The sequence below is a fragment of the Artemia sp. Qi Xiang Cuo genome, chromosome 6, assembly GCF_049724085.1.
Source record: "Artemia sp. Qi Xiang Cuo chromosome 6, ASM4972408v1, whole genome shotgun sequence".
In the NCBI taxonomy this organism is placed as follows: Eukaryota; Metazoa; Arthropoda; class Branchiopoda; order Anostraca; family Artemiidae; genus Artemia; species Artemia sp. Qi Xiang Cuo.
Window position 1 is genome coordinate 57554753 of NC_142799.1, and position 14727 is coordinate 57569479.

General features: G+C 34.5%; 1 protein-coding gene across 1 annotated transcript; it reads right to left on the reverse strand.

The window, feature by feature from the left end:
• Positions 1-3889: 3889 nt before the first annotated feature.
• On the reverse strand, positions 3890-7712 carry LOC148951431 (uncharacterized). The gene is made up of 2 exons (XM_089090276.1): positions 7650-7712; positions 3890-4318 (listed from the first exon to the last, which is right to left on the reverse strand). Exons 1-2 carry the CDS (start codon positions 7662-7664, stop codon positions 3956-3958), a joined length of 378 nt encoding a protein of 125 aa, XP_088946402.1. The 5' UTR covers positions 7665-7712; the 3' UTR covers positions 3890-3955.
• Between the last annotated feature and the right edge of the window lie 7015 nt (positions 7713-14727).

Consider the following 14727-nt stretch of genomic DNA (forward strand, 5'->3'; position numbering starts at 1 on the left):
AGAAATATAGCTATGAGCCTATGATTCCCATCATAGTTATTATTAGAGTAGCATACGCATCTTCAAGCTTCATATGCAATAATACTCCAAGTTATTTTTGACTGAAATGTAGATGCAATATTTACATTAAATATAGTAGAAATCAAGGAAACCGCAAGTATTTAATTTGTCTTGGCCCCTCCGCTCTTCCCAATTAGTTTTTTTTTGTCTTTTATTTCTAGATCAGTCATCTTCAGACTTTGACAGCAGTTAATATACGTCCAATATTGATTAAGTTTGAGTATTGTCGGAGGGGGAGTAGATAAATCATTCAAACTTGAAAGTAAAGTAGATATAGCAGAGCACTAGAAATATTTAATTATTGACTTTGACCCACAAACGCTTCTTTGTCAAATAAACGAAATTTGTAAGAAGAAATTTGTGGTTTCTCCGTATTTAAAACCACATGTTTTATGATTATAAATCAGAATGTGTAACCCCTTGGCAAAGTATACTAAGTTACAGATAAATATACTAAGTTAGTTTTAAGTTAGCAAAATTTTTTGTTTAAGATTTCTAAACTTAAAATTTATAAAAATTATCGCATAACGCTTACTATAACAGGATCAGTTTACATTCATAGCCTAGAATTTGTCAATATGAGTGGACTAGAGACAATATTCTAGCATAGAGATTATACTTTGGTACTACTTAATTCATTATAAAAAATTATTGACGTCAAGGAGTCGTAGCCGAGTGGTTAAGACCAAGCTAGGCTTTGAATTATTTAAAATCTCGACTAGTTGACATACCGTTGGTTCGAATCCTATCATAAATTAGCTTTCTTTTGTTCGTTTTAATTTCGCTTTTGATTTTCGTTATTATTTGTTTCTAACCCTTTCTTAATTTACGAAACTTCTACAATCATTTGTCAGGACAAGTCAACACTTTTTTGTTGACATCTATAGAACTGCAACCTTAGGTAGAATGTCTTTGGAAGATTATTGCCACTCCTCTATCCTAGCAGTATCTTGATGGTTCCTAGCCTTTGCTACCAATACTGGCAAGTCATCCTAGCTTCAAATAAGAGTTGGAAACTGTGTTACATTGTTTCAACCGGTAAATGGTTAAGTTGTTCAATTTAATAGTTAAATTTATCAACAAATCCTTATCGGATTCTTAACACCTTTGTCGCCTACAGCTTGTTCGGAGACAATGATGTGGATAAGCAATGCTCCAAGTTTGTTTTTGTTTTTTATATAGGGAAAGAAGATATGGCAAACATTACTAAATAGCGGTTCCATTGTAACTGAACCCCCGTGTAACTGAAACCCAAGCAACTGAACCCCTGTAACTGAACCCCCGTATACCCAAACCCCCATGCAACCGAACCCCCGTCTAACTGAAACCCCGTACAACCGAGCCCTCGAGCAACTCAACCCTCGCTTGATTGAACCATCGTGCAACTGAACCCCCTTTAACTGAACCCTCGTGCAACTTGACCCCCGTGCAACTCAACTTCATTTAACTAAACCCCCCTGTAATTGAATCCCCATGTAACTGTAACTGTGTGTAACCATGTAACCATTTAACTGTGCGTTAACATAACACAACTTATGAGCGAAAAGTGATGAAAGAGAGGGGTAATACCGAACTCCCAGCTACCATTCTTGGGATACATCTGACAGTTTATAAGTGACTATGGAATTCCTGTGTCCAGTCCAGTTTTTGTCAGAAAAAAAAGAACTCAGTGATAATTTATTGCTCCCGCTAGCATTATGCGCTTCTAGGTCCGGGCCTAGGGGCTTAGAGGTAAATCCAGGTCTGAGTGTGCACATATTTCCTTTTGGTGAATTGACTTTCCCTTTAAGCATTCTCTGAAAGTTCCAACTTAATACAAAAACCCCTTTTTGAGATACGCCATTTTGAAAATCTGCAAGCATATAGTGTCTCTTGATTTAGTTCAAGTTCCACCTCAAACACCTCATTCTGTCAAATTTTCAACTCGATATGCGTAGCCTTAATCGTGCTAGTTTAATAGTAGCAGAGGTCGTAGTAGGAGCAGTAGAAGTAATAATAGTGTTGAATTAGTAGTAGTAGTAGCAGTATTAATAGCAGTAATAGCAGGTAGATGCCCCAGAAGTTTCATCATGATACGCTAAGCTGTTCCAAAAAAATTGCTGATACATCTGTATCAGCAATCTGTATGTTATTGCAAGTTACCAATTGTTAAAATTTAAGGTTTTTATAGAAGGGATGATTGTAAAAACTTTGAAAGAGGCTCATTCGATTGGAAATTGAAAGTTCAATTTCAATTTCTAAGAATCAAAGGTGATCACAGGACAATCAGCCTTTCCCTCTTAACCAACATCCCCCCCCCAAATATATCCGATCAAAATAAAAATTAACATTTTTTTAAAAATAGTCTGAAGATCAAATAACCATGCCTTTGGGGTTAACAACCCCACCAGCAGCATGTGCTTTGGGGGGGGGGGAGGCTCATTAGATTCGAAATCAAATTTTCCAGTGCACTTTTTCAGAGTTAAAAGTGATCGGAGGGCTTCCACCCCACCCTATTTTTCCCCCAAATACATCCGATCTAAATTTTGGGACGGCCATTTTATTTAAAACAGTTTAAAAGTTAAATAACTATATCATAGTTAAATAACTATGGTTCATAACCCTAATATGTTTTACCCACTGTAAGTACGGTGGTTGAGTTGCATGAGGGTTCAGTAGCACGAGGGTTCAGTTGCACGGGTGTTCGATTGCACGGAGGTTCGGTTATACGGGGGTCGAGTTGCACAGGGGTTCAGTTACATGGGGGTTCAGTTACTCGGGGGTTTCGTTATATGGGGTTGAGTAGCACGGGGGTTGAGTTGCACGAGGGTTCAGTTAAAGGGGGTTCAGTTGCATGAGGGCTCAGTAGCATGAGGGTTCAGTTGCACGGGGGCTTGGTTATACGTGGGTTCAGTTGCACGGTGGTTCAGTTACACGGGGATTAAGTTACACGGTGGTTCAGTTAAACGGGGGTTCAGTTACATGGGGGTCAGTTACAGGGGTTCAGTTGCTTGGGGTTCAGTTACACGGGGGTTCAGTTACACGCACACCCTAAATAGCTGTGGCCCCAATTCAGGGTAATGTGGGGAGGCAGAGGCAAAGTTTTTTTTTAATGAAAATTCCAAAAGAGTTAAATTTCAAAATCTAAAGGGGTGGGTATTTTATAAGTAAGAGCAAAAGTTCAAAATCTATGGGGTGGCCCATAAATCGGTACTTTCCCATTATATGGTCACTTCTAAAAAGTCAATTTTGGTTACTGCTAATGAAATAAAATAAATTAGGATGCATATATAATGGTTTATAAACAAGTTTGGGCTATATATTTGCACATTAGGGGTGGGGGTGGGGGAAGAGCATTGCATATATCAAATACCTAACCTAATCTAACCTTTTTTTTCCTAGGTACCTTTTTCTCCCCCTAGACCCAAAAAAACAACAGTTTAAATATTGTAAATTCAATGAGAAACAACGCTCTTCGATCAATTTAGATAACAATTGCCTGCTTTACGAGTCTCCATCACTGCATTCATTCGACTGTCTATAGCCGAAGTGCCCATATAATGGGAAAGTACCCATCAATCTCCCCCTCATCCAATTGGCGTTCCTGATTGACATAATCAAAGTAAAATAAGTACTATTTTACATTCTAAACCGCTGTTCCGTCTGCAAATGTGTTTTTATAAGTCATCAGCCTAATAGCCTGAAGCTGGAAAACAAGGTCCTGATGGTTTTGAAGACAAGGGGTTTTAGGGTTTTTCAAACGTTAATTCAGAAGGAAATAATTTATTTATTTTGTCAGTGTATTTCTCATCATAGTAAAGGAATAGACCTCCTGAACAAAGTTTACAAATAAGAATTGAAAATGATTTAATGAAAAAGATAATAACTTAAACAATAAATAATCAGCTTAAATTACTTAATGCCATTGATTAGAGTAAACATGTGAGTAGCTTCCTGGCTCAGTCTTCCCGTAAGAATACCCGTGAGATCCTCTATAATAATTCACTGGTGCTGGTGCAGCAGGCACTGGTACAATCTTTGTAACAGACTTGGTTGGAATGTGCACTAATGGTGCTGGTACAGCAGGAATCAAAGAATCCGATCCATAATAAGGATGTGGGTATGGTGCAGCTCCGTACCTGAGTCCATAATAAGGATGTGGGTATGGTGCAGCTCCGTACCTCAGTAAACTATATGGTGTATAAAACGTTTGGGCTTGGGGAACCGTATAGACGAGCTGGTTACCATACACAAGTCCAAGAAGAGCAAGAAAGGCAATCTGAAATAAAATAAGTAAAAAAGTGGAAGAGAACAAGTTCGTCATTTTTTCAGTGAAACTATTAAAAAAAAGGCAGTTTTCAACGGAAAACGTCTCCCCCCAAAATATATTTTTAAAAATATGGAGGAGGTTTAGAAATTAGGGCTGGGGTAGGCACAAGGCTCCCTAACCCTGCACCAATCCTAATTAACGTCAGCGGTAAAAATTGTGTAACTATTGGTTTTATTATCGCGTTTAAGTAGTATCGCACTCTATAGACGCTTCCCCACCATATAAGACTATATGTAGTCTTCTATATAGCCATATATATAAAAAAGACTTCAGAAAATAAGCTTTAAAGTGTAAGCCAAAGACTAGAAAACTGAAAAGAGTAAAGAATCATATTAATTTTCCAGGAAAAAGTCAGAATTTACATCTAGCACTTCACAGTCCGAGCAGCTATAATAGCCTACTATTGCCTTAAACAACTTAGCTAAGTATGCAAAGAAATATTCACAGACACGCGTTTGATATTATATACGTGCAAAAAAGTGGCTTTGTCAGTTGTGTCCCTAGCCAAATGCTGGTCAATTTGCGCTCTTTGTTCTCAAGCTTCAGTCCTTGCATATAGGCTCATTCATAATAGGCTCATTCTTGAACCATTGGCAATGGCCCTCGCTTTGCTCGCTACGGTCATTACAATTCTTTTTTTTTCTAGAAATTTCTTTTCCAGTGAAGTTAACTTTGTTGTTGGCTTTGCAGCAAAACTCAGGGTTGGTAATTTCGGGGTTGGTAAATTACCAAAAGCTGGCACAAAAAAAACTAGATAGTTTATACAAAGAAAACTTCCGTTTTAGGCTATATATTATTAGAGAAAAATATATAAGTTTTTTTTCAACTGAAAGTAAGGAGCCACAGTAAAACTTAAAACGAACAAAAATTATTACGTATATGAGGTGGTTGCCTCTTCCTCAATACCTCTCTCTTTACGCTAAAGTTTGACTTTTGCTGCAATTATTTAAGAATTAATCCTGAAAAACAAAGGACGTTTAATTAGAATAAAATCCTGTTTTTGAAGTTCTTACAAAAAATTTGCGTAAAGAGCAAGGTATTGAGGAGGGTAACCCCTCTCATATAAATAATAATTTCTGTTCGTTTTAAGTTATACTGTTGCTCCTTATTTTCAGTTGAAAAAATTGTTTTTTATTTAATCTCTGATCGTTTCTTAAACAATGCCGGTAAATCTGGCCGGTAATCCTCATCCACAGAAAATTCTGTTTCCCCACAAAAAATTTGTGGGGAATTTGAAGTGAATTTATCAAGTATTTTGGGCTAGAGGTTGCATCAAGACTGGGCTGGGTAATTGTAGACCGAGACAAGCCAAGACAGATAGTCCAAGTAACGTCTGCGGGGAAAGAAGACCCTGTTGAGGGGGTAACAAGTTCGGCACGCTAGGTTCTTCTAAAATGTCAGAAAGTCTCTGACATAACAAAATGTTTCTGATATAACAGAAACACTTTCTGAAAAATTTGAATTTTTCATACATTTTTTAAATTTTTGGGTCACTTGCCCGAGACTCTGGGCGGGTGGGCGCCCCCAAAATATTGTCCCAAATTCCTCTCTCTATTTAGCTCGTGTTTTAGCAGTAAGATCGTATATCGTCTAGGGCAAACGAGGAAAGCGAAAGTTTATCTTAAATGATTATTAAAAAATATAAACGTAAAAATTGTTCAAATTTATTTTATAGTTAAATATCCACAGATAATTATATTTTTTAACATCCAAAAGTTGTAAAAAATTAAAATATATAATTTTACATTAGAATCTTAGCAAGAACAAAGAAAAATTTTATTCTTGTTAAAAATTTTTACCACTGCCATTATATAAAAAACGAAACCAACGCTATGTTTTTGGGATTTTTAAAATGTAGTAGTTTTAAAAAATATATCTACTTGCAAGATAGTATAATTAAGTAAGTTTCCCTTAAATAAAAGAGCGTCGGAGTTTCAATTGGTTTTGGGGTTTCCGTTGATTTTGAATTGAATTTATCAAGTATTTTGGGCAATAGGTTGCATCAAGACTGGGCTGGGTAATTGTAGACAGAGAAAAGCCAAGACAGATAGTCCAAGTAACGTCTGCGGGGAAAGAAGACCTGTTGAGGGGGTAACATGTTCGGCACGCTAGGTTCTTCTAAAATGTCAGAAAGTCTCTGACATAACAGAATGTTTCCGACATAACAGAAACACTTTCTGAAAAATTTGAATTTTTCATACATTTTTTAAATTTTTGGGTCACTTGCCCGAGACTCTGGGCGCCAGAGTCTCGGGCAAGTGACCCAAAAATTTAAAAAATGTATGAAAAATTCAAATTTTTCAGAAAGTGTTTCTGTTATATCAGAAATATTCTGTTTTGTCAGAAAATTTCTGATATTTTAGAACAACCGAGCGTGCCGAACAGGGTCCACCCTCAAACAGTGTAGTCGGACCCCGCAGACGTTACATGGACTATCGTTCTTTGCTTTTCTCTGTCTACCAGGAAAACGCCCAGTCTAGAGGAACCCCAGTGACAACTACAATGGATAAATACAAGTCAAAATCACCGTTGTTTTGTTTTGTTTTGTTTTTTGTTTTGCAAAATTCCACATTTCTGTATATAGAACTGTGAAACCTCTACAGTATGGTTCTCTGATGTGCTGAATCTGACGGTGTGATTTTCATTAAGGTCATTTAATGTTTTGAGGGTTTTTCCCCTTTTTTTAAATTGGGCAAAATTTCTCAGGCTCATAGCTTTTGATGGGTAACATTAAACTTGGTTGATTTTATAAGTTTTGAATACACGTCAATTTTCGATTCTTTTGATTCATCTATTGTTATCAAGACTCTGTTTCTTAGAGTTTGGGTTACTGTTGAGCCGCATCGCTTCTTACTTAGAGTTAATTACTATGAACACTGTCATATGTATGTCCGCACACTGATTAAAAGGCTAAACTTTTCAAGATAGAGACAGGAGATTCTGCGGAATAACCAAGGAATTTAAGGTGATGTTATGAGCAATAGATATATTCCAAAAATGTATTGAAAATAAAATAAAGAAAAACTAGACTCGGAATAGTGTCCTGCGAGGGCCATTTATACTAAATCAAGGCACCACTCGAGCAAAGCGAGTGGCATTTGTGAATCGAAGGTCCGAGCCACCGACAGTTGCGACTAAATTGAGCAGAGATATATAAAAATTTACTAGTTTCATCCTATCAACATTGTTATGACTATAATTCTCATCAAATCATCTTCAAAATCTGATTGACCTTATATTTATGTTTTGAAAATTTTTAAATTGAATCATAAGTACTTACAAGCAATTTAGCCATGATATGTACAGAAGTTAATAACTGGATAAAATTTAAATAAGATATGATAAAAAATTGTCTACATTTTTCAGCTTATATACCCGTACAGAAAAAGAAAAAAAAACAGTTGAAGGTAATGACCGATGCAACTATGGCACAGTGCCACACCCAAAATATATAAATGACGTAAGGTTTAACTTATATTTGGTGAAGAAAAAGAGAGAAAGTAAATTATACCAAGCTTAAACAATTTAGGGACAATTAAGGTGAACAACCTTACTGGTCAATTTTTATTAATGTTGGTAATGTATTTGAGTAAACGGATCCAGGAGCCGTGAAACCATGAAAATTAGTTAGATTATATTTCTCAATATTTTGATACTCCTATCTGCTCATAAGTACCGTTCAACAAGAAATTATATTTGTTGTTGACAGGATCGGCAAAAAATATTCGGTATACATTTATATCTTTGGCATAGATCTATAATTTTTATTGATTTATACTATATAATCTATGTTCTTTGGTATAGATTTATATCTTTTTCTGGTTTAATCAGTCTTCTTCCTTTTTCATAGGTAAATATTATGAGGCTTGCTGACAGTCAGTGCCAGAAAAAAATATTGCCAACTGTGAACCAAGGTAGCATTGCAACCAGACACCAGGAATGGTGTTCGTTATCTGGCAACCAGGGAGGGAAAATCATATTTTTCTCGAAAGAAATATCAGTCGACAGTTAACGCGGTCTTCTGAGAGTCAGAAAACAAATTGAATGGCACACTGAAAAACTTTGGAAGTGGAAGAAAAACATGATTTTCTATTAGGATTTATTTTTGCATTTTCCTGAAATTTTAAGAAAATTTCTGCATAAGTTCTTAATGCTCCTTTATTTTGTGGCTTTAATTTGTTAAACTTGAACAGCCCCAGTATTTTTCATTATATAGAGCAAAATGAAACTCATTTTGTTGTATTTTGAAAAAAAAACTACTATTTATTTTCACCAGGACTCTATTGTTTTCCTACTTAAAGTCAGGCAATGAGTTTTAGCAAAGAAAAACAATAAAATCCATACAGAAATGCTTATCTTATAATGACACTTTTTTGTGGAGTGTCACTCAAAATTTTAAGTAGTAATGTTAAATGTTCAAGATTGATTTAAAATGTTTGAAATAAGGTTTCAGATTAAAAAAAAATATACATATAACTTATCATGCCGGATGCATCTTGGTTTTTTGTTCCGTTCACATTCGCGTGGAAACCCAGCTTAATTTACTTTACATAAATTATATCTCCACTTAGCTCACGTAACTTAGGCTACTTAGGAAGCTAAATATTTTTCAACTTAGAAATTTTTTACGCCCTAGACTTGAAAAATGGCATCAATAAAAATATGATCATTGATTTTATAAGAAATAGGCCATATATGTTCAACTAAAAAAACACGAAAATTACAAGGATGCTTTCCAAGATGGGCAGATCATCTAAAATTTTGCTAAGGCCACTATGTGTTTCTAGGATTGCGACCTTTTAATGTCTCAATTTTTGTAGTTTAGTGAACACAATTTTAGGAATAGGTCTATAGAATATATAAATTGTAAAAAAATATGTTTACAAGTGTAAAGTTTTGAACTGAACTGTTTGATAATAAAGCACCTGTAACTGGCTGGCTTCTTTTTCTTTGGCACCTTAATACTAAAAGTTTTTCAAAGGATTTTCCGTGGTCACTGGCATGTGCTATAAAAGATCAATAGAGGCCCAGTTCTGCAACAAATTCTGGTAAGGTTTTGCCAAGTTTTAGGATAGAATAAATAGCAAAACTAGGAAGAACTGGACCTTCTATATGTCTACTTGAATTTTAATAAACTCTGGGTGAAACTAGCCTAGCTTTATTTAATGTCAAAACTGTATTTTATTCGGTATATTACCAAATATTAACATAAACTGGTAGTCTGTTTTTTTTCATTTGTAAGTGGTGAAAGTAATGACATTTCATTCAATATTACAGTCTGTTCTGGTAAACAGGGAATTTACATAAAAACAGGAGGAAGTAAGCAGTATGAATTTAACAAAACTACCAGTGAATTTATTTTATATTTTTCATTGACTTTCTTAAATAAAAATTCAAAATATTTACTTAATTTTGAACTTTATTTTTGGAATAATTAAAATAATACTTGTGTTTCAATGTCAACAGGAAAATTTCACTGTGAAAAGACCAAGTAAAATCCCTGGTACTGGTGCATTATGCGGGCACCGCGAAGAAGTCAAGTTTGGTTAATACTAATTAAATAAAATAAAATAGGATGAATATATAATAGTTTAGAAACAAATTTGGGCTACATATTGGCACATTAGGGGAGGGGAGGGGGGATGGAAAGCATAGCATGTATTAAATACGTAACCTAATCTAACCTAGGTACCTTTTCCTCCCCTAAACCCAAAAAAACAATCGTTTAAATATTGTAACTTATTGAGAAACCACGGCTTTGCAATCATTTATTTATAACGGTCTCTTGCAAATAGCCCGTTTGACGGGTTTCGTGAATGGTTTCCTTCATACAGTCTATAGAGGTAGGCCCGCATAATGCACCAGTACCAAATCCCGCAATTTATGCTTCTTAACTTAGGCTACTTAAGACAATGTGTATCCGGCAACAAATTGAAAATTAAAATAATTTTAATATTAACTCTTGAAGTACTTAGCACAGGGAAGATGAAATCTGCTGGCTTTAACTGGTTACGTGTGAATCTACATAACCATGAATGTATTAAAGAATTAAGAAAGTCTAAAATTAGGTTTCTAATAAAAAAAAGACTTCCTGCAGAATTAGCTGGTGCCAAGTTAAAAAAACAGCATTGGTAAAAATCAGCAAAAAATAAGCTAAAAGAATATGGCACTAAACGGTTTAAGAAGGTTTAGCTTTTCTTTGAACATATATTTGCCTTTAGGGTTATACAGATTTTGAATGTTTGAGATTTCCCCGGAGGAAAAGTGTTGTCAATCTAACTAATTAGTTTCGATTCTTTATCTATATGGCTTAATTTATGTTTTTATTTTTGATTCCTTACATCATAAAAAGGAAGAGCTGGGGCTTAACCGAAATAGAAGCTGGCTATGTCAGTATATATCAGGGTGGCAACAGGGGGGGGGGGCAGTTGTAGGGTATTTATCCCCTAAATCAGTGCCGGATCGACTAGGTGCGGGGTCCGATTAGAATTTTTTGGCGGGGCCCCCTCCATATATAAAAGTTTTAAGCAAAATCCAGTACATATATATATATATATATATATATATATATATATATATATATATATATATATATATATATATATATATATATATATATATATATATATATATATATATATATATATATATATATATATATATATATATATATATATATATATATATATATATATATATATATATATATATATATATATATATATATATATATATATATATATATATATATATATATATATATATATATATATATATATATATATATATATATATATATATATATATATATATATATATATATATATATATATATATATATATATGTATATATATATATATATATATGTATATATATGTATGTGAATATATATATATATATATATATATATATATATATATATTTATAATAATAAAATATATATATTTATATATATATATATATATATATATATATATATATATATATATATATATATATATATATATATATATATATATATATATATATATATATATATATATAATATATATATATATAATAATATAATAATAATATAATATAAGAATAATATATATATATATATATATATATATATATATATATATATATATATACATCATCATCATCATCATCATCATCATCATCATCACACACACACACACACACACACACACACACACACACACACACACACACACACACACACACACACACACACACACACACACACACACACACACACACACACACACACACACTACTATATATATATATATATATATATATATATATATATATATATATATATATATATACTGTACTTCGATTGACTGATTTTCTTCCGTCGCGACTGTACTTCGGAACGTACGCGTGCCGACTCGTTTTGGTAGAGGGCGTCCCTAGCTAACGAACGAGTGGCTGGTCGGTTGTCTCTGAGGCCATGGAAAGTCAGGACAGGCATTTTTGCGTGACGTTTTTCTGTGATTTGTACAAGCCGACAATGGAGTGTTCATTAGAGCAGAGGTACGCGGTTAAATTCTGTGTGAAACTCGATAAATCTGCGACAGAGACGTTTGACCTGATCAAGCAGGCTTACCCAAATGTCGCTTTAGCAAGAAGTGGTGTGTTTTGGTGCCACCAGGCCTTTTGGAGGACCGGGAAGAGGTCACCGATGAAGACCATGCTGTAAGACCTTCGACTTTGAAAAACACCGATAATGTGACCCGTGTGTGCAAAGTTTTGAGCTCAGAGCTCAAAGTTTTAACTAATTTTCCAAATGTTAAATTTACCAAATTCTGTCGTTCATGGCAATGTGATAGTTCATTTGACCATGTGCAAGGTGTGCGCGAAGATGATCCCAAAAGTGTTCACTGACGACCAAAAATTGCGGCGAGTGGAAGTGTGTCAAGAAAATTTGAAGATGTGTGAAAGTGACCCCCAATTTTTGAATAGGGTAATCACAGGTGAAGAGTACTGTATCTTTGAGTATGATCCCAAAACAAAGAGGCAACCTTCCGAGTGCCACACGTCAGCATCTCCTCGCCCAAAAAAGGTAGGACTGAACAAATCCAAAGTGACAGCAATGCTCATTGTCTATTTTGACATCAAAGACATCATCTACCATGAATTTGTTCCTCCTGGTCAAACCGTCAACGCCAAGTTTTATGTGGAAGTGCTCAAGAGACTCAAACGAAGGGTCAGTCGGGTCCGACTGACCCTTCATAGGATCCCATTTTGAAAAATTTTAAGGAATTGTAACGATTGGCTCAATAAATTTCTTTAAATCAACTCATTCCTATTACTTTCGGGACAAACCCTGTATATATTGCATTCTCATATAACCTTTAGTATAGCTATTTGTGTCTCACAATATTCCTTCCTAGAAATTTGTTGGGTTACGACTGATCTAAGGATTTAAAAGATGTGAAAGATGTTCTTTAACATCTCTATTGGCGTCTACAAGGAACATTTGGCTATATGAATATGGTTCAAATCCACTTCAGGGGTCTGTGATGGGTGTGCCGCTAAATTTATTTTGTCATAAATTTGTCCAGCTATATTGAAGCTGAAAATATTATGTATTTTTGGTTCGATTATCCCTTACGTTGAATGAAGTTAAAGCAAAACATGAGTTCCAGCTTCGTATTTATTTGCTGAGTGTTTAGAGAGTAAGTGATATCCTATAACAGGCCGAACAAATTCATTTGGAAATTGTTGATGCAGGAATGCAATTCGACCGAGCATCCAGCAGCCCCCAAGTAAATCATCTTTGGGGACTAATTTTCCTGTGGGATAATGGACGACTCCACAGTGAATACATATAGAGTTGAAGAGCCTCAATGACTTCTAAATAACACTTCCGTAGTTTATGTCATCTTTGTAGGTTTGTACTGGGTTTTATGCCAAGATTGTTGACATCGAAGATCGTGATGGTACGGTTGTTCTAACATAATATTGTTTTTCGGTACTTGTGTACATAATGGTACACACTCGGGAAGTGAAGTTAGGTCAGTTCTAATCAAATATACCAAAATAAAATGAAAATATAATGCTTTAGAAACAAATTTGGGCTGTATTTATGCACATTAGGACATTTTGCACATTTGCAAAATGTATTAGCTACATTTATTCTGCATATTACTTTCCAAATACTTTACCCCCAACCCCTAATATGCAAATATATATCCCAAACTATATAATTCCAATGTATTTTGTCATCCATCTCTTGTTTTCCACTGAGCGTAAGCTAACTGTCTCTTAATACAGACAGATAAAACGGGTTTGTTCTCGAGTGTGTACTATTATGTGCACAAATACCTTTCTGCACTTTCATTTTTGACTCGTTCTTATTCTCGCTGTCCTTTAACAGCACAGTTCTTTGTTCTTTACTGTCATTTTTGACACCCTTGATTTAGCGTGTCTGCTAACCCTACAATTCTTTGTTCTTCACTTTCGTCTTTGGCAAGTTCTGATTCCTGCTGTTTCTCACTTCTAACTGCATACTTCTTTGTTCTTGCGGTCGTATATTTTCTAACCACACATTTCTCTGTCGTTCATTTTCATTTTGATTCGTTTTCATCCTCATTGTTGCATGTCTTGTCACCACATATTTTTTTTTCTTCAATACGCCTTTTTGAGTCGTTGTAATTCTCGCTGCCACTTATTTTTTAACTGCATATTTCTATATTCTTCAATTTCGTTTTGACTTGTTCTAATTGTTGGTTTCCCTAATGTTTTAACTACATATCTCTTTTATCTTTATTTTCGTTTATCATTGCTTCAGACCTTTTTCCAGTGCCTTTTGCCTTTTGCACTATTGATTGTCTAGGTCAGTGGTTGTCAAAGTGTGGTATGCTTACCCCTTGGGGGTACTCAACAATGTTTAGGGGGTGTGCGCCCGACCAACATAAAATAAAACGACCCTTTAACTCTAGAACTGGCAATTTTATTTATATTTCAGTTATTGTTTACTTAGTACCGGTAACTGAGAAGGGATATCTAAAATGTATTGTGGGTGACTAGGGTCTAAATAAATTTACACTGTCGAAATCAGTTTGAGAACCATTGGTCTAGATTGTTCATTGTCACCCGTCGTGTATTTACTTTTCTCAAGTCGTTCTCTTGATCATGTTTCATTTGATGGTCCAGTATGCTCATTTCGAGCTTACGGTTTTGTCCACTTTTGTTCTTCTTTGTAACCATTTTCTACTGACGTTAATTTATGTTTGTATCCCCAAATATTATGAAACTGCTGAAAATGCCTGTTGAAATTTACATCAACTAATATAGGCACATGAATTTACATATTTCTAAATTTTTTTTTCTGCAAATGCTT